Raw genomic sequence first — 21,076 nt, 5'->3', positions numbered from 1 at the left:
TTTAAGAGACCTATTTGTAGCCTCAAACACAGGCATTAGTGGAGTGGAAACAAACAAAGACACATAATGGAAGCATTCTTATTTATAAAAGGAGTAGACCAGCGAGGTGAGCAGTGGGTGAGAACTCTTGGAACTAGAGTTAGGATTTTTCTTAAATGTGGGAAATCCTGTGAGCAGTAAAATATGTCTTAATTGTTGAATTTATGTGTGTATCTTTGAGTGATAATGTACAGCATTGTGTTTAAAACAATTGAGTTATAAGATGAGATATGAATTGCTAATGAAGACCGTGCTTGCTACGTGTCTTCATTTTTGGTGCACGTCCTTTGGTACAAAATGTTGATGTTATTGGGATGAGTTCTCTCCTCCTAAACGTGCTTGTTTTTTATACATTTTAATTTGTGTTTGTTTAGGAATTGCCATTTTCTGCATGCTTCTTACCTACTACATGTGGATCAAATCTGTGAAGACTGGCTCTATCTACTGGGGAGCCATGTGTGCTCTGGCATATTTCTACATGGTAAATTGTTGATTTTTTTCATTACACTCATACCTTGTAAATATTGATGCTATGGACATGGGTTTAGGAGTTTAAATAAAACTTCAGTGTTCTTTTGTACTTCTTATGGTGCTAAGAGCACAATATTCGCAACAGGGTTATGAATCTTCCATATTATGTTACAAGTTCAGAATTGAATCCTGTTGAGTCCAGTTAATGATATTCAGTGTGCCCATTGTATGAAGTCCTGCCACTAGGTTCCTCCCCTATGCTAGGTTTGCTGTTATAACAAATAGGCCATGGACTGCATTGGACCCAGAGAAGTTGCAATTTACTAATGATCTAATCATGACAAAACACTTGGTATACAAATCAGCCAATTCTTCCGTGTAATGGGTTTGACAATTCAAGTACTCTTCAGATTTTTTAAAGAATGTTGAAGCAGCCTTGAGCTATGTATCACATGCAGGTTTGCCTTTTGTCAGATAAGTTTGAGACTGATGTTAATTTCCAATTAATAATAAAACTATCTCTTCACTAGGTATCCTCCTGGGGTGGCTACGTGTTTCTTATTAACCTGATTCCCCTGCATGTCTTGGTGCTGATGCTGACTGGAAGATTTTCACACAGAATCTACGTTGCTTATTGCACAGTTTACTGCTTGGGCACCATCCTTTCAATGCAGATCTCTTTCGTTGGATTTCAGGTAAGGAGCGGTCCATGTATTTAAAGATTCAGAGCTGCTTGAACTTGACTAGTCCACAACATAAAATTTATAGTACATGGCTTAATGTGAAGCTTTTCTATTGTACGTGTGATCTCGTATTTTGAGAACCCTTGCGATAACCAAAAGGATCAGTTTCTGCACGGAAGCGTTACCAACTTTATGTGGCGTTATGTCACAGTCCTGTAGTGTAGGAAACTGGCTCTGTATGCACTATTTCAAAGTAAGGAATAGTATGCACAGAGTCCAAGGGTTCCCCTTAGAGGTAAGATAGTGGCAAAAAGAGATAATACTAATGCTCTATTTTGTGGTAGTGTGGTCGAGCAGTAGGCTTATCAAAGGAGTAGTGTTAAGCATTTGTTGTACATACACACAGGCAATAAATGAGGAACACACACTCAGAGACAATTCCAGGCCAATAGGTTTTTGTATAGAAAAATATATTTTCTTCGTTTATTTTAAGAACCACAGGTTCAAATTCTACATGTAATACTTTGCATGAAAGGTATTGCAGGTAAGTATTTTAGGAACTTTGAATAATCACAATAGCATATATACTTTTTCAAATAAAACACATATAGCTATTTTAAAACTAGACACTGTGCAATTTTCACAGTTCCTAGGGGAGGTAAGTAATTGTTAGTTCTTGCAGGTAAGTAAACCACCTACGGGGTTCAAGTTTGGGTCCAAGGTAGCCCACCGTTGGGGGTTCAGAGCAACCCCAAAGTTACCACACCAGCAGCTCAGGGCCGGTCAGGTGCAGAGTTCAAAGGGGTGCCCAAAACACATAGGCTTCAATGGAGAAGGGGGTGTCCCGGTTCCGGTCTGCCAGCAGGTAAGTACCCGCGTCTTCGGAGGGCAGACCAGGGGGGTTTTGTAGGGCACCGGGGGGGACACAAGTTACCACAGAAAGTACACTGTAGGAAGTTGGTAGCACACACAAGCTGGCAAGCAGGGTGTCTGTGCTGAGTGAGAGGTCTCCAGGGTGGCATAAGACATGCTGCAGCCCTTAGAGACCTTCCTTGGCATCAGGGCCCTTGGTACTAGAAGTACCAGTTACAAGGGACTTATCTGGATGCCAGGGTCTGCCAATTGTGGATACAAAAGTACAGGTTAGGGAAAGAACACTGGTGCTGGGGCCTGGTTAGCAGGCCTCAGCACACTTTCAATTGTAAACATAGCATCAGCAAAGGCAAAAAGTCAGGGGGCAACCATGCCAAGGAGGCATTTCCTTACATACACCCTCAGCAGCACGGGGGCGGCCGGGTGCAGTGTGCACACACACGTCGGGTTTTCAATTGGAATCAATGGGAGACCAAGGGGTCTCTTCAGCAAAGCAGGCAAGGGGGGGGGCTCCTCAGGGTAGCCACCACCTGGGCAAGGGAGAGGGCCTCCTGGGGGTCACTCCTGCACTGGGGTTCCGATCTTTCAGGTCCTGGGGGCTGCGGGTGCAGAGTCTTTTCCAGGCGTCGGGATCTGGGAGTCAGGCAGTCGCGGTCGGGGGGAGCCTCGGGATTCCCTCTGCAGGTGTCACTGTGGGGGCTCAGGGGGGGGCGACTCTGGCTACTCACGGTCTCGTAGTCGCCAGGGAGTCCTCCCTGAAGTGTTGTTTCTCCACAAGTCGAGCCGGGGGCGTCGGGTGCAGAGTTGCAAGTCTCACGCTTCTGGCGGGAAATGCAGTTGTCTTTAAGTTTCTTCTTTGGAAACAAAGTTGCAGTCTTGGGTGAACAGGGCCGCTCTTCTCTGGAGTTTCTTGGTCCTTTTAGAGCAGGGCAGTCCTCTGAGGATTCAGAGGTCGCTGGTCCTGGGGAAAGCGTCGCTGGAGCAGTTTCTTCAGAAGGGGGGGGGGGGAGACAGGCCGGTAGGGCTGGGGACAAAGCAGTTGGTGTCTCCGTCTTCTCTGCAGGGTTTTTCAGCTCAGCAGTCCTCTTCTTCTTAGGTTGCAGGAATCTAGTTTCCTAGGTTCTGGGGGGCCCCTAAATACTGAATTTAGGGGTGTGTTTTAGGTCTGGGAGGGCAGTAGCCAATGGCTACTGTCCTTGAGGGTGGCTACACCCTCTTTGTGCCTCCTCCCTGGGGGGAGGGATGCACATTCCTATCCCTATTGGGGGAATCCTCCATCTGCAAGATGGAGGATTTCCAAAAGTCAGAGTCACCTCAGCTCAGGACACCTTAGGGGCTGTCCTGACTGGCCAGTGACTCCTCCTTGTTTTTCTCATTATCTCTCCTGGACTTGCTGCCAAAAGTGGGGGCTGTGTCCAGGGGGCGGGCATCTCAACTAGCTGGATTGCCCTGGGGCATTGTAACACGAAGCCTGAGCCTTTGAGGCCCAATGCTAGGTGTTACAGATCCTGCAGGAGGGAGGTGTGAAGCATCTCCACCCAGAGCAGGCTTTTGTTTCTGTCCCCAGAGAGCACAAAGGCCCTCACCACATGGGGTCAGAAACTCGTCTCTCAGCAGCAGGCTGGCACAGACCAGTCAGTCCTGCACTGAAAAGTTGGGTAAAATACAGGGGGCATCTCTAAGATGCCCTCTGTGTGCATTTTTTAATAAATCCAACACTGGCATCAGTGTGGGTTTATTATTCTGAGAAGTTTTGATACTAAACTTCCCAGTATTCAGTGTAGCCATTATGGAGCTGTGGAGTTCATTTTTGACAGACTCCCAGACCATATACTCTTATGGCTATCCTGCACTTACAATGTCTTGCTTAGACACTGTAGGGGCACAATGCTCATTCACCTATGCCCTCACCTGTGGTATAGTGCACCCTGCCTTAGGGCTGGAAGGCCTGCTAGAGGGGTGACTTACCTATGCCACTGTGTAAGGAAATGCCTCCTTGGCATGGTTACCCCCTGACTTTTTGCCTTTGCTGATGCTATGTTTTGAATTGAAAGTTTGCTGAGGCCTGCTAACCAGGCCCCAGCACCAGTGTTCTTTCCCTAACCTGTACTTTTGTTTTACACAGTTGGCACCCCCTGGCATCCAGGTAAGTCCCTTGTAACTGGTACCCCTGGTACCAAGGGCCCTGATGCCAGGGAAGGTCTCTAAGGGCTGCAGCATATCTTATGCCACCCTGGGGACCCCTCACTTAGCACAGACACACTGCTTGCCAGCTTGTGTGTGCTAGTGAGAACAAAACGAGTAAGTCGACATGGCACTCCCCTCAGGGTGCCCTGCCAGCCTCTCACTGCCTATGCAAGTATAGGTCAGTCACCCCTCTAGCAGGCCTTACAGCCCTAAGGCAGGGTGCACTATACCATAGGTGAGGGTACCAGTGCATGAGCATGGTACCCCTACAGTGTCTAAACAAAACCTTAGACATTGTAAGTGCAGGGTAGCCATAAGAGTATATGGTCTGGGAGTTTGTCAAACACGAACTCCACAGCACCATAATGGCTACACTGAAAACTGGGAAGTTTGGTATCAAACTTCTCAGAACAATAAATGCACACTGATGCCAGTGTACATTTTATTGTAAAATACACCCCAGAGGGCACCTTAGAGGTGCCCCCTGAAACTGTAACCAACTACCTGTGTAGGCTGACTGGTTCTAGCAGCCTGCCACACTCGAGACATGTTGCTGGCCCCATGGGGAGAGTGCCTTTGTCACTCTGAGGCCAGTAACAAAGCCTGCACTGGGTGGAGATGCTAACACCTCCCCCAGGCAGGAGCTGTAACACCTGGCGGTGAGCCTCAAAGGCTCACCCCCTTTGTTCCAGCACCGCAGGGCACTCCAGCTAGTGGAGTTGCCCGCCCCCTCCGGCCACGGCCCCACTTTTGGCGGCAAGGCCGGAGAAAATAATGAGAATAACAAGGAGTCACTGGCCAGTCAGGACAGCCCCTAAGGTGTCCTGAGCTGAAGTGACTCTAACTTTTAGAAATCCTCCATCTTGCAGATGGAGGATTCCCCCAATAGGGATAGGATTGTGACCCCCCTCCCCTTGGGAGGAGGCACAAAGAGGGTGTACCCACCCTCAGGGCTAGTAGCCATTGGCTACTAACCCCCCAGACCTAAACACGCCCTTAAATTTAGTATTTAAGGGCTTCCCTGAACCTAAGAATTTAGATTCCTGCAACTTACAAGAAGAAGAGGACTGCTGAGCTGAAAACCCCTGCAGAAGAAGAAAGAAGACACCAACTGCTTTGGCCCCAGTCCTACCGGCCTGTCTCCTGCCTTCCAAAGAAACCTGCTCCAGCGACGCTTTCCCCAGGACCAGCGACCTCTGAATCCTCAGAGGACTGCTCTGCTTCAAGAAAGACTAGAAACTCCCGAGGACAGCGGCCCTGTTCCAAAAAGACTGCAACTTTGTTTCAGAGGAGCAGATTTAAAGACCCCTGCAATCCCCGCAAGAAGCGTGAGACTTGCAACACTGCACCCGGCGACCCCGACTCGACTGGTGGAGAACCAACACCTCAGGGAGGACCCTCCGGCGACTCCAAGACTGTGAGTAACCAAAGTTGTCACCCCTGAGCCCCCACAGCGACGCCTGCAGAGGGAATCCCGAGGCTCCCCCTGACCGCGACTGCCTGACTCTGAAATCCTGGCGCCTGGAAAAGACCCTGCACCCGCAGCCCCCACGACCTGAAGGATCGGAACTCCAGTGCAGGAGTGACCCCCAGGAGGCCCTCTCCCTTGCCCAGGTGGTGGCTACCCCAAGGAGCCCCCCCTTGCCTGCCTGCATTGCTGAAGAGACCCCTTGGTCTCTCATTGAAAACCATTGGAAACCCGACGCGTGTTTGCACACTGCACCCGGCCGCCCCCGCGCTGCTGAGGGTGTACTTTTTTGTGCTGACCTGTGTCGTCCCCCCCCCCCCCCCCACGTGCCCTACAAAACCCCCCTGGTCTGCCCTCCGAAGACGCGGATACTTACCTGATGGCAGACTGGAACCGGGCACCCCCTTCTCTCCTTTGAAGCCTATGTGTTTTGGGCACCTCTTTGACCTCTGCACCTGACCGGCCCTGAGCTACTGGTGTGGTGACTTTGGGGTTGCTCTGAACCCCCAATGGTGGGCTACCTTGGACCCCAATCTTAACCCCGTAGGTGGTTTACTTACCTTCAAAAACTAACATTACTTTACCTCCCCCAGGAACTGTGAAAATTGCACTGTGTCCACTTTTAAAACAGCTAAATGTGTTTTATGTAAAAAGTATATATGCTATTGTGATTATTCAAAGTTCCTAAAGTACGTACCTGCAATACCTTTCAAATGAGATATTACATGTAGAATTTGAACCTGTGGTTCTTAAAATAAACTAAGAAAATATATTTTTCTATAACAAAAACCTATTGGCCTGGAATTGTTTCTGAGTGTGTGTTCCTCATTTATTGCCTGTGTGTATGTACAACAAATGCTTAACACTACTCCTTGGATAAGCCTACTGCTCGACCACACTACCACAAAATAGAGCATTAGTATTATCTCTTTTTGCCACTATCTTACCTCTAAGGGGAACCCTTGGACTCTGTGCATACTATTCCTTACTGTGAAATAGTGCATACAGAGCCAACTTCCTACACACAGGCAGTGTGAGGTTGGCATGGCACCCTGAGGGGAGTGCCATGTCGACTTTGTCGTTTTCTCCCCACCAGCACACACAAGCTGGCAAGCAGTGTGTCTGTGCTGAGTGAGGGGTTCCCAGGGTGGCATAAGATATGCTGCAGCCCTTAGAGACCTTCCCTGGCATCAGGGCCCTTGGTACCAGGGGTACCAGTTACAAGGGACTTACCTAGGTGCCAGGGTTGTGCCAATTGTGGAAACAATGGTACATTTTAGGTGAAAGAACACTGGTGCTGGGGCCTGGTTAGCAGGGTCCCAGCACACTTCTCAGTCAAGTCAGCATCAGTATCAGCAAAAAGTGGGGGGGTAACTGCAACAGGGAGCCATTTCTTTACATGTAGCTAACGTTGCAAAATGTTGGTCAAATAGAAGTCATTCTCCAAAAGACAATTCTACTTGAACAGCCATTTGCATACGTAATCATGCAAATTAATATGGCCGCGGGGGAATGTGTTGCGGATGAGATGAGCACACCACCACCAACTGCGATCCTCATTACACCACCCCCGAAACCCCTGCACCACTCTTTTGGAATTCCATGATGTTGGCCAGAACATGACTGAACATAGTATGCCCCCATTGTTGCAGCAAAGTATCACAATGGTACCCTACAAATATTGCATATCTGAAATTAGAAAACTCAATTAAGTTTAAAAATTAATTGTTGATTCATAAATGTCCTTGCAACTTTGACCATTACTAAATGCAAGCTGTTACAGTTGCAGACATTAAACTCTGCTGACAAATGTGTACTTCCCTCTGTATTGTTTCAGAGATTCAGTCTGGAACTTTGCTTTTGGTCCTATTTTATATACAAACTGTGAAGCATATTACTCCTTGCTATTCACTTAGAAACATCATGCTTGAAAGTGTAAATGCTCAATAAGACTAATTTGTTTCTGTTTAAACATTGACTTTCCAACACAATTTCTGCAGCAGCTAATTGACTGTTCATTGGCTAGATACGTTTCTCTGAGAACACTATGTGCATTATTCTACCTGTAATTTCCCCTTTCAACATTGATTCTTGGTCTCTAATAAACTGGCACTGGAATTAATGGTCTGTGTTTAGCCTGATTCTTGATCCTTGTTATTCATATTCTTTTTTCCTTGCTTCTTTTTATAGTAATTGTGCCTTGGTTTTGCTCTTCATGTATTCGCTGCAATTCGTAATCGTAACTATTTTGTAAAATATCATTTGTCAGTGGTAAATGCTCTTCATTCATTTTTTAGAGATATTTTAGCATGTTCTTTTCATGTACCTGTCAGCTGTTTGGCTTTCATTATTGTAAAAATAGGAATGTTATAGAAATTAGCTAGTCAAATTCTCACAGGGCTGGCATGTTGTGAAATAATGCTTTTCTTAAAATGTTTTTTTCCCTTCAATGTGCTTCCAAAAAACAAATTGCACCTTATAGCCATCCCTTTAACAATATTGTTCGCACCATAGTTATTTGAATTTAGCATATGATTGTATGAACATTCTCTGATCAACGTGCAGCGCCTCGGTGTGGTGGAAACGTTTCTGAGAACATATGCTCGATTGACATGCAATTCTACTAATGCAATGAGTCATATGCTGCATACGCTGACTTGTGATCTCTTCACAGCCAGTCCTATCGTCTGAACATATGGCCGCATTTGGTGTGTTTGGCCTGTGTCAGATTCATGCCTTTGTGGATTATTTGCGCAGCAAGCTGAATCCCCAACAGTTTGAAGTCCTCTTTCGAAGCGTCATCTCTTTGGTTGGATTTGTTCTTCTCACTGTTGGCGGTGTTTTAATGATTACAGGTAAGATATAGGATGGTTCAGAAATCTGCTGAGTACCTGTAGAAAAAAGGACAAAGTTTGATTGCATTGCTGCTACAGTAAACATTCGCATAACTTGATCCATTTAAATTATTTTATGTTGCAAAAACAATATTCTATTGCCTCCATTACATTATTCATATTTGTTGTTCCAAGAGTATTTGTTTAGGGCGTTTTAATTTTGCGACCAGTACTAGCTTTGATTTTCTGTGGTATTTATTCATAACAAGAGGTTCATGTGTTATTTCTTAGCAGTTAAACAGAGAAAGATAGATTAAAAAAATTAGACAGAGAAAATAACTTTAGTCTTTGGTTCCACTGCAAACCGATGTTCAGGTAGAGTCTTCTAGCAGCTCAGGTCTCAAGATAACTGAACATATTTGGTGGCTAATCCTGTTCAAGATATGTTTTTGGCTAAATTTTAGACTGCTTTTCTGTTTTCACATTAATTTTAGAAGCAGATACTGCCCTGTGTAGAATTGGTTTTCTACTGTACAAAATACAAATGCTTGGTCACACATATTTGTGTGTGTCGTTATGTTGTATGGAACCAACTGTCAAAATAATCTTTCCATCTTAGCCATGAACTTGTCAGCAAGTGCCTTAGAGAAGTGACCCTATTTTGTGAGCTTGATGTGTTGCTAGTCCACATTACTAGGCAGTCACCAATAGGTATGTTGTGACAAATCTTTGGTCGTGTTACATTTAGTCTTATTTATTTGTGGCTATTTTTTGTTCTGTAAGGTAAAATCTCTCCCTGGACTGGCCGTTTTTACTCTCTGCTGGATCCTTCGTATGCCAAGAATAACATCCCCATCATTGCCTCAGTTTCCGAGCATCAGCCTACCACATGGTCCTCCTATTACTTTGACTTGCAGTTGCTTGTCTTCATGTTCCCAGGTATGTGTGTTCTGAGATGGTTGGTAATTTGTTTTGTTATGTGTACACACCTTTGTGCTTGTTTATATGTCTTTGTTTGTTAAATTAATAACTAGGCTTTTAATACTTATAACTTTACAGCACTTAAATAATGCAAATTAGTATTTTCTTGTAGGGTAGACAACTGAAATGTGTTTTACAACTGAGTCACTCTTTGTAAAACGTTCCTTATTATAATAGATATAATATTTCTACCTGCAGTATTCTTGTAGCTACCTTGGTTTTGAAATATTCATTATTACCTGGCTAGTATTTCCTCTTCGGCTGCAGTCCATACACTTGGTGAGGCAATTATATGTTCTCTTGTTTTAGGTATGTAGATCAGTCTTTCTTTGAGAAAGATTGCCTTTCCGTAATCCTCGACTATATAACCTTCGGAGTTAGTCTGTGTTCTTGATTCCGTTTTTGATCTTGCCATAACTTGTTTGTATGATTGGAGAAATTCAAGGGCATGCTCTTTTCTGGCTTATGCCCCCCTTTGGGGGTTTGTTTAAATATATTTTCTTGTATGGTGGTGCCCTCATCTGGCCATGGGCACCACCAGAATTCTTAAATGTGCGGAGTTGCAGGCAGTACAGTAGCTCCCAAGAAATACTTACAGAATATAACCTTATGTCTTCTGTGATCTGTAGAACCTGACCCCCTGGAAAAGTTGATAATTCTTTAAGCATTCCTAAGCTGGAGCTTTTGCTCTTCAGCCTGGGAATGCAGAGACCTCCTGTGATTGGTCTTATGGCTGCATTATGTGGCATAAAGAGTGTAAAAGAGTATTTGCACGTATTTAATATTAATTTGTTTACAGCTGCTTTATTTGAATACTTTTTGACAGATATTGCAATGACCCTTCGACAAAACCAATAGTCCTGTTTTGTCTACGTTGACAGTGACTTATACTAAAAATAACCTTAAAGTGAATTGGGAAAAAAACCAAAGGCTTGAATAACAATGATAGTAAAGTGACAATGAAAATTGTAGCATTACATTTTGAGCTAAAAACCTGAATCTTACCATTCAACGTTAACTGACTTAACCATAACTTCTGTTCCTGCAATGCTCATTGTTGTTATCAATGATGTCATTTCAGATGTTGCAGTGATGTTATCAGTGATGTCATATAATACGTCATAAGTGATTTTCTGAGAATTTGTCATATTTCTACTTCATTTTGGAAATGGCCCTTCTTGCTTTATCTAACATTTCAAAGAGAATCCCCAGCACCCTTCCTACAAGAATGGTCTCTGTGCATTTTGCCGATAACCCCTGTGTGTAATGTTTGAGGAAAGGAATAAGCACATTTGATAATTCTATATTAGTGTTTTTTCACGTGCAGTGGTTATAAATGTACTAAGGGCATTTCCAAGGAATCTGTTGTACTGTGAATAGTCTCTTGTCTCTTTTTTTAACCTGTTCTTATAAAGGCCATTGTTCATTGTCTACTGTTTAAGCACTAGCTGTAAAACCCAGACCACATCCATGGCCTTCGAGAAACTCTCTAGAATTAACATTGCATGTCTGTAGGCAGCATAGTACATTGTATACCAGTCCCACAGTTGCTGATCATTGTGCCCTACCCTTGTTAAAGAATGTTTTTATGTATCCTGGATGCGGCAGCTATTTCTCACAAGTATTACCATGCTTAAGAATATTTCAACAGTTAGAAATGAATGGAGGTTGGAATGTATAGCTTCATTACAGTAACTCTGTCATTCTGCACTGAGTAGTCATATTTTTGGTATACCTCAAGCGTATGAGAACACCAAAGAAGATGTGTAAAGATTTTAACCTCTACGGGAGTTAGGAGACTTAGTATTTAAATTTGGTCTGAAAATGACGCACCAACACCTAACTCCATGACTGTATGCTGCAAGGTAATTTTCCTTTATAGGGGAATCATCTAAGGAATTCCTGTGCATATTAGGTATCTTACTTGAAGGGTCAGGATGTGTGCAATCTGCCATCATAGCTTCACTCCCGTGTGAGATTTTTGCTCATCTGAAATATACATTTTGTATTTTCAGTGATGTTAAGTAGGGCTTAATATACAGTCATTTGTCAAAATTAATGTTTTGCCAATATTCTTGGAGTTTTTGGGTTCTATTACTGAAAGCTAATTTCTACTATCTTGTTTTCCTCAGTTGGCCTTTATTATTGTTTCAATAACTTGTCTGATGCCAGAATTTTTATCATCATGTATGGAGTGACCAGTATGTACTTCTCTGCTGTCATGGTAAGCTTTTTATTTTTGTAGACATGTCATTTTCCCACCAACCAAATCATGTTTATTCTGACTATCTCTATACAGGTCATCCATCAGTGGCAGATGTAGTGTTAAGGCTAGTATATAAAATCAAGTTTAATTACCGTCTTTTAATTTACTTTTGTTTTAGTGTCAAAAAGTTCAAAATGTTTGTGTAATAAGTTCCTCGTGTAATTCTTTCCTAAACAGTCTCTTGTAAACTAAAGTTCGACTTAATTTCCAAAAACTTGGTGTTGATATTCTCTGTCTGCTTCTAAAGATTACCTAAGCATAACATTTTTGCGGCTGTCGTTCAGTATTGAATGTCTCCGACTGGTTCGAAAATGAGTATTTATGGGTAATTCTGTACGTGAACAAATGTGTTGTTTGCTTCTTTATTTAAGGTGTGTTGTGGCAATGAATGAGATGTGCAGTTGGAGGCTCACCATACTGCTATTACATGCATTCTTACACCGTGTACAACATTGCAATTTATTCTGTGCAAAGCCTGATAGTCCATATTGCTGAATGGTAGAAGTGGACTTCGCTTGGATTAGCTTCAGCTTTGTTTTCATAGTTTACAGTCGGAGGAGGAAGCTCTCTACGCTTTGCTGGCCTCACTCAAAGGAGTAGAAAACATTTATATAGAGGCAGACATTTTAATCAGTTAGTAGAGAAACAAAAATGCCATAAAGTGTGCAACAAGGAAATGGGAAAGCACAGGCTTTCATGGTGTTTTTGTTCTTGCTCTGCAGGGTGAGTAGTGTTTCAATAGGAGGCTGGTAAAAGGGCAGATTATTTGAGGGTTACTATCTTTAACTTTGCATTGCTTGTACTCTACCCATGTAGAAGCAGAGTATCATTGCACCTCAGCTCTCTGTCCTACTCAGGCTATTATTTTGCTTAATCCTTCTCCCACCAACACATAGCAGACCAACAGTGGTTGAGAAAGTGCCACAAGCTGCCTATTATTTTCGTGCTTACCGTAGTAGACTTGAGAAACAAATTCCTCTGCAAAATATTTACAGTCCTTTTATTAAATATGTATACATTGACTAAAAATGTGCTTTCAATAACAATAGGTGCGTCTGATGCTTGTCCTGGCCCCGGTCATGTGCATCCTCTCTGGCATTGGTGTTTCTCAAGTGTTGTCCACGTATATGAAGAACCTGGATGTCACCAGGCCGGATAAGAAAACAAAAAAGCAGCAGGACTCTACCTACCCAATCAAAAACGAGGTGAAGTTATAAAGCAGTGCAAGACCTGCACATTGTATTGTTTGTCAGCTGAAGAATTGGGTGTTCAAGAAAGGCTTTTATTGAACCGAACAGAATTGGAAGGGTTGCGATAGTGCTTTAACCTTGTGAACTATCTGTGGGTGAGGAAGGAAAGTGTGAAAGAAAAATGTGCCTTGCCAGTTTTTTAGGACCTGTGCAATTTGATCAGAAAGGCAACCCCAACAACCAATATTGCTGTGCCTGGAAATGTAGAACATCACTGCAAGGTCACTAACATGCCAGATTCCTACTTTTTAGACTTTGACCTTAAGGGGGGTAATGTGATTGCATATTCAGGAGTTACTTTTGTAAGCTGAAAGTCTGGTTCAGGCAGCACCAGCATCTCGTGGAATAAAAAAAATATCCAATCCAAGTTAGACTTTTTATAGAAAGAAATAAAACATTTATTAGTACTAAGCAAACCTGCTTAGTGGCTCACTTTTCAGTTTCTGGTATATTTCTTTTCTACCTGCACTGCTCAGCATGGGTACAGGAAAACCAGGCTGGCAATTTCACAAGAACTAAGCTAGAATTGAATCTAGTAAACTTTTAACTATGAGACTGAGGCATACTTATGAAACACTTCAAAGATCTTCTGCTAGTTCAGGAATTTACTGAGGAGCCCAGAGTCTCTGTGATGTCTGGCCCTCCACAGTAAGTGACAAGTGGTTTCACAGGAATATGTAAAGGCCTGGAGATTTCCGGTTGGCCTTTGGCGATTTGAGACCTTTAGCTCTTGCTCTTCAGGGTAGTGGTGCTAGCTAATCCTCCATACAGAGTTCAGCTTGCAGAACATCATGTGGGCCTTGATGACTGTCGTTGGCATATAGAGGGGAGACAATATCTTCTTTGCACTTTGGGAGCATCGCTTTCGTGAGGACCTATCGAGCACAACTTGTTTTAGGTTACACAAGGGCCTATAAAGGTTACAGCCCACCTCACAAAGTGTGGTTTACACACTGTCCTCCTGTCTTCTGGATGCAGGGTCTTGCAACAGTGACTAGCGCCTTCCCAGGGTGCTTTAGCAGGATCACTTGAGATTTGCACTTGGAGTACTTAGTTGAGCAGACTGCTTGGTGTTCAGCTTTGCGTCAGGCTGCGCAAATTAGCCTTCATTGGTCGTACTTAGGAGCTCAAAATAAAACATGGGCATTTGAGGTCTCTAGTGGAGAGAGGTTCTAAGTCGGCATGGCAGGCTACCTCCTCCTCTGAGGACTCAGAAGCATAGATCTTTTCTGCTGTCCTAGAGATTTATATCTAACCCCTGAATGGAATTTGACTCTACCAGTTCTGCTCTGACAGCTGGCCCGCGCTTTTTTGAGTTAAAGATAAAGACTTCATACATTAGAGAGGCTTGCTTATGTAGATACATTCCTTGGGACAGTTGGTATCTCCAAATGTTCAGTCGAATTCCCTATTTATCTGGAAACATTTGTGAGAAAGCACTTCTTGAAGATTGTTATACTTCTTTCAGGTAGCCCCCTCTCTGTGGAAATCATTCGGTGTGGAACTGTCATCTTGCCTCCCGTGTACTGCAGATCGTCAAAACGTACAAAACACGTGGTTCTGTGGGGGGCGACAAGCCTATTTTGTTCTATCTTTTGTGTGCTATCTGATTAGGCCAGCCATCCAAAGTCTTTGTCCAGGTCATATCTTGACTTTCTTACATTCCTCCAGAGCACAAAATGTCCTCCCTGTCAATCGCTTGAAAGTGCATTCTCCTTTACTTTTAATACGTAGGGGAGGTGTAAATGTGTAGGGGCAGCATAGAGGGACATGCTGTGGTGGTCTCTTACTACCACTAACCCTATGGAGCATCGTACCACTTTGTGGGCTTCACCCATGCCGGAAGGTGCCTGTGTCTTGGGTTTACACCTCACATTCAACAAATCATTCACATGCAATCGTTGCCAGTGTGATCCAATAATGACTCGCTACACATATTTACCAGGTAAACCATTAGGCTGTCCAAATAAGGAAGTTCAAGTAAAAAGCCTGTACCTCCTCACCCTTGGAATCAGATGTTAGGTAACCTTTAGTTGTCTCATAGTCTGGACGTGGGGAAAGAAATTGCTCACAATAATGGAGTACCACTTTTGGTAGATCCCAAAACTATGAAATTGCCTAGAACTCTGTTAACAACCATGTCATAATCATGCGGGGCACTGGTCAGGGACCCTTGATATTCATCTCCTGTACCAGAAAACAAACCTGGTCAGCTAGAGCAGTGTTTCTCAGACTTGTGTTACAACCCACTGGTAAGTCACCAATTTCAGGTGTCGCAAAAGAGCAACAAATAAAAATGCATTTACATTTTGTATTTATCTTGTCACCTTTGCTGTGCTTCAAAAAAAATAGAAGTCAAATGTCAGGCTATGTCTTCTGACTGATGCTTTTTATTTTAACATGGGAATTGGTGTGTTCGATGGCATCTGTCGCTGTAGATACGCATGTTCTGCAATAGCTCGCCATCTGGTGTTGGGCCGGAGTGTTACAAGTTGTTTTTCTTCGAAGAAGTCTTTCGAGTCACGGGACCGAGTGACTCCTCCTTTTGTCTCCATTGCGCATGGGCGTCGACTCTATCCTCGATTGTTTTTTTTCCGCCATCGGGTTCGGACGTGTTCCTGTCGCTCCGAGTTTCGGAACGGAAAATTAGCTAATTTCGGAAGATTTTCGTCGGTATTGTTGCGTTCGGGATCGGCGTACTTACATTCAACACCGCATCGAAGATCGAAGAGCTCCGGTGCCCTTCGGGGTAGTTTTTTCGATCCTCCGTCGGGGCCTGGTCGGCCCGACCGCGTGCTGAAGAACGCCGATGGAACGGACCCCGTTTCGTTTCTGCCCCAAATGCCACAATAAATACCCCTACACAGACCAACACTTGGTCTGCAACCTGTGCCTGTCACCTGAGCACAGCGAAGACACCTGCGAGGCCTGTCGTGCGTTCCGGTCCCGAAAAACACTCCGAGACCGTCGAGCCAGAAGACTTCAGATGGCGTCCGCACCGACAGCCCAACGGGAGTTCGAGGAACAGGAAGAGGAAGGTACCTTCTCGATCCAAGACTCCGACTCCGAAGGATTCGACGATACACAAACCGTGAGTAAGACGTCGAAAACCACACAGAGAAACATTTACAAGGCCCAGGGGACGCCACTGCCACCAGGCCATGGCTCGACCCATAAATTCGGTGACCGACCATCGGCACCGAAAAAGGCCCAAACAGTGCCGAGATCGTCCGACTCCGGTCGAGACACCGGCACGCAGCCTTCTCGGGACCGAGAAAGTGCTGGAGACAAGCCTCGACACCGTGATGCCGGTGTGGACACGGCTCGACGCCGAGACAGCGGCACAGAAACAGACCGACGCCGAGAGGTTTCGGCCCCGAAAAGGAAAAAAGTCACCTCGGAGCCGAAAAAACACGCAGACAAAGTTTCGATGCCGAAACAAACTGCAAGCGACCCAGCTTCAGGCTCTTATACAGAAGGGCACTCGCTAACCTCCCAAATGCAGAAGCATAGGTTTGAGGAAGAGCTACAAGCAACTGATGTGGACCATACGCAAAAGCGTATCTTCATTCAGCAGGGGACAGGAAAAATAAGCACCCTTCCCCCCATTAGGAGAAAGAGGAGGTTGGAGTTCCAGACGGAACAAACACCACAACCAAAAGTGGTGAAAAGAGTTACACCACCACCCTCACCTCCGCCCGTGATTGACGTTTCACCAGCACAAACTCCATCACACTCCCCAGCTCACACCACCATGAGCCAGGGTGACCAAGATCAGGACGCATGGGACCTATACGACGCCCCAGTGTCAGATAACAGTCCGGAGGCATACCCTGCGAAGCCATCTCCACCAGAAGACAGCACCGCGTACTCTCAAGTGGTGGCTAGAGCAGCACAATTTCACCACGTAAGCCTCCACTCAGAACAGGTCGAGGATGATTTCTTATTCAACACACTCTCCTCCACCCACAGCTCATACCAAAGCCTGCCTATGCTCCCTGGTATGCTCCGCCACGCAAAAGACATCTTTAAGGAGCCGGTTAAAAGTAGGGCAATCACACCAAGGGTAGAAAAAAAGTATAAGCCGCCTCCTACGGACCCGGTTTTCATCACTACACAGCTGCCACCAGACTCTGTCGTTGTAGGAGCAGCTAGGAAAAGGGCCAACTCTCACACATCTGGAGATGCACCACCCCCAGATAAAGAAAGCCGCAAGTTTGATGCAGCTGGTAAAAGAGTCGCAGCACAAGCTGCAAACCAGTGGCGCATCGCGAACTCCCAGGCACTACTTGCGCGCTATGACAGAGCCCACTGGGACGAGATGCAACATCTCATTGAACATCTGCCCAAGGACTTACAAAATAGGGCAAAACAAGTGGTTGAGGAGGGACAGGCCATCTCCAACAACCAGATCCGCTCCTCCATGGACGCTGCAGATACAGCTGCACGGACAATTAATACATCTGTAACTATCAGAAGGCATGCATGGCTCCGAACGTCTGGATTTAAACCAGAGATTCAACAAGCAGTTCTCAATATGCCTTTTAATGAAAAAGGAACTGTTCGGTCCAGAAGTGGACACAGCGATTGAGAAACTCAAAAAAGATACGGACACTGCCAAAGCCATGGGCGCACTCTACTCCCCGCAGAGCAGAGGGAATTACAGCTCATTCCGTAAAACGCCCTTTCGAGGGGGGTTTCGGGGTCAAAGCACACAAGCCAGCACCTCACAAGCCACACCGTCCAGTTACCAAGGACAGTATAGAGGAGGTTTTCGGGGACAATATAGAGGAGGGCAATTCCCTAGAAATAGAGGAAGATTCCAAAGCCCCAAAACCCCTACGACTAAACAGTGACTCACATGTCACTCACCCCCTCCACACAACACCAGTGGGGGGACGAATAGGTCATTATTACAGAGCATGGGAGAAAATCACTACAGACACTTGGGTTCTAGCAATTATCCAACATGGTTATTGCATAGAATTTCTACAGTTCCCTCCAAACATACCACCAAAAGCACAAAATTTAACAACACACCATTCCAATCTCCTGGAGATAGAAGTGCAGGCACTATTGCAAAAGAATGCAATCGAATTAGTGCCAAACACACAAATAAACACAGGAGTTTACTCACTGTACTTTCTGATACCAAAGAAGGACAAAACACTGAGACCAATCCTAGACCTCAGAGTAGTGAACACTTTCATCAAATCAGACCACTTCCACATGGTCACACTACAAGAAGTATTGCCATTGCTAAAGCTGCACGACTACATGGCAACTTTAGACCTCAAGGATGCTTATTTCCATATACCAATACACCCATCGCACAGGAAATACCTAAGGTTTGTATTCAAAGGAATACATTACCAATTCAAGGTACTGCCTTTCGGATTAACAACCGCACCAAGAGTCTTTACCAAATGTCTAGCGGTAGTCGCAGCACACATAAGAAGGCAGCAGATACATGTGTTCCCATATCTAGACGACTGGCTAATCAAGGCCCATTCGTTAATAGAGTGCTCAAATCACACAAATCATATCATACAAACCCTCTTCAAACTAGGGTTCACCGTCAATTTCACAAAATCCAAAATTCTGCCACGCAAGGTACAACAATACCTGGGAGCCATAATAGACCCATCAAAAGGAGTAGCCACTCCAAGTCCACAAAGAATTCAAAATTTCAACACCATCATACAACGCATGTATCCAACACAAAAGATACAAGCAAAGATGGTATTACAACTCCTAGGCATGATGTCATCATGCATAGCCATTGTCCCAAACGCAAGACTGCACATGAGGCCCTTACAACAATGCCTAGCATCACAGTGGTCTCAAGCACAGGGTCACCTTCTAGATCTGGTGTTAATAGACCGCCAAACTTACCTCTCGCTTCTGTGGTGGAACAACATAAATTTAAACAAGGGGCGGCCTTTCCAAGACCCAGTGCCACAATACGTAATCACAACAGATGCTTCCATGACAGGGTGGGGAGCACACCTCGATCAACACAGCATACAAGGACAATGGAACGTACATCAAACAAAACTGCATATCAATCACCTAGAACTTCTAGCAGTTTTTCAAGCACTAAAAGCTTTCCAACCAATAATAGTTCACAAATACATTCTCGTCAAAACAGACAACATGACAACAATGTATTATCTAAACAAGCAGGGGGGGACGCACTCCACGCAGTTAAGCCTGCTAGCACAAAAAATTTGGCATTGGGCAATTCACAACCAAATTCGCCTAATTGCACAGTTTATACCAGGGATACAAAATCAACTCGCAGACAATCTCTCTCAAGATCACCAACAGGTCCACGAATGGGAAATTCACCCCCAAATTCTGAACACTTATTTCAAACTCTGGGGAACACCTCAGATAGACTTGTTTGCGACAAGGGAGAACGCAAAATGCCAAAACTTCGCATCCAGATACCCACACAAACAATCCCAAGGCAATGCCCTATGGATGAACTGGTCAGGGATATTTGCTTACGCTTTTCCTCCTCTCCCTCTCCTTCCTTACCTGGTAAACAAACTCAGTCAAAGCAAACTCAAACTCATATTGATAGCACCAACTTGGGCAAGGCAACCCTGGTACACAACGCTGCTAGACCTATCAGTGGTACCCTGCATCAAATTGCCCAACAGGCCAGATCTGTTGACACAGCACAACCAAAAGATCAGACACCCAGATCCAGCATCGCTGAATCTAGCAATCTGGCTCCTGAAATCCTAGAATTCGGGCACTTACAACTTACCCAAGAATGTATGGAAGTCATAAAACAAGCCAGAAGGCCATCCACCAGGCACTGCTATGCAAGTAAATGGAAGAGGTTTGTTTGCTACTGCCATATTAATCAAATACAACCATTACACACAACTCCAGAACAGGTAGTGGGTTACTTGCTTCACTTACAAAAATCTAACCTAGCTTTCTCTTCCATTAAGATTCACCTTGCAGCAATATCTGCATACCTGCAAACTACCTATTCAACTTCCCTATATAGGATACCAGTCATTAAAGCATTCATGGAGGGCCTTAGGAGAATTATACCACCAAGAACACCACCTGTTCCTTCATGGAACCTAAATGTTGTCCTAACTAGACTTATGGGTCCACCTTTTGAACCCATGCACTCCTGCGACATACAGTTCCTAACCTGGAAGGTGGCATTTCTCATCGCCATTACTTCCCTAAGAAGAGTAAGCGAGATTCAGGCGTTTACTATACAGGAACCTTTTATACAACTACACAAAAATAAAGTCGTCCTAAGAACCAATCCTAAATTTTTGCCAAAGGTTATTTCACCGTTCCATCTAAATCAAACAGTGGAACTTCCAGTGTTCTTTCCACAGCCACATACCGTAGCTGAAAGGGCACTACATACATTAGATGTCAAAAGAGCATTAATGTATTACATTGACAGAACAAAAAACATCAGAAAGACTAAACAACTCTTTATTGCATTTCAAAAACCTCACGCAGGAAACCCAATTTCAAAACAAGGTATAGCCAGATGGATAGTTAAATGCATCCAAATCTGCTACCTTAAAGCTAAACGACAGCTGCCCATTACACCAAGGGCACTCTCAACCAGAAAGAAAGGTGCTACCATGGCCTTTCTAGGAAACATCCCAATGCAAGAAATATGTAAGGCAGCCACATGGTCTACGCCTCACACATTCACCAAGCACTACTGTGTAGACGTGTTATCCGCACAACAAGCCACCGTAGGTCAAGCCGTATTAAGGACATTATTTCAGACTACTTCCACTCCTACAGGCTGATCCACCGCTTTTGGGGAAATAACTGCTTACTAGTCTATGCAGAACATGCGTATCTACAGCGACAGATGCCATCGAACTGAAAATGTCACTTACCCAGTGTACATCTGTTCGTGGCATCAGTCGCAGTAGATTCGCATGTGCCCACCCGCCTCCCCGGGAGCCTGTAGCAGTTTGGAAGTTACCTTCAATTATTTATATATGTATCATCTCAACCTT

General features: G+C 44.5%; 1 protein-coding gene across 1 annotated transcript in view; it reads left to right on the top strand.

The window, feature by feature from the left end:
- STT3A (STT3 oligosaccharyltransferase complex catalytic subunit A) overlaps positions 1-21,076 on the top strand; it is a 262,701-nt gene that overhangs the window by 86,349 nt on the left and 155,276 nt on the right. The window contains exons 7-12 of the mRNA XM_069224404.1: positions 414-520; positions 1,041-1,205; positions 8,396-8,576; positions 9,339-9,494; positions 11,669-11,760; positions 12,852-13,007. Of these exons, the coding sequence (XP_069080505.1) occupies positions 414-520; positions 1,041-1,205; positions 8,396-8,576; positions 9,339-9,494; positions 11,669-11,760; positions 12,852-13,007 (857 nt within the window). The remainder of the gene's footprint in view (positions 1-413; positions 521-1,040; positions 1,206-8,395; positions 8,577-9,338; positions 9,495-11,668; positions 11,761-12,851; positions 13,008-21,076) is intronic.

The sequence above is a fragment of the Pleurodeles waltl genome, chromosome 3_1 (assembly GCF_031143425.1).
Source record: "Pleurodeles waltl isolate 20211129_DDA chromosome 3_1, aPleWal1.hap1.20221129, whole genome shotgun sequence".
Classification (NCBI taxonomy): domain Eukaryota; kingdom Metazoa; phylum Chordata; class Amphibia; order Caudata; family Salamandridae; genus Pleurodeles; species Pleurodeles waltl.
Note: the sequence above shows the minus strand (reverse complement) of the source record. Positions and strands in the feature narration are given on the sequence as shown.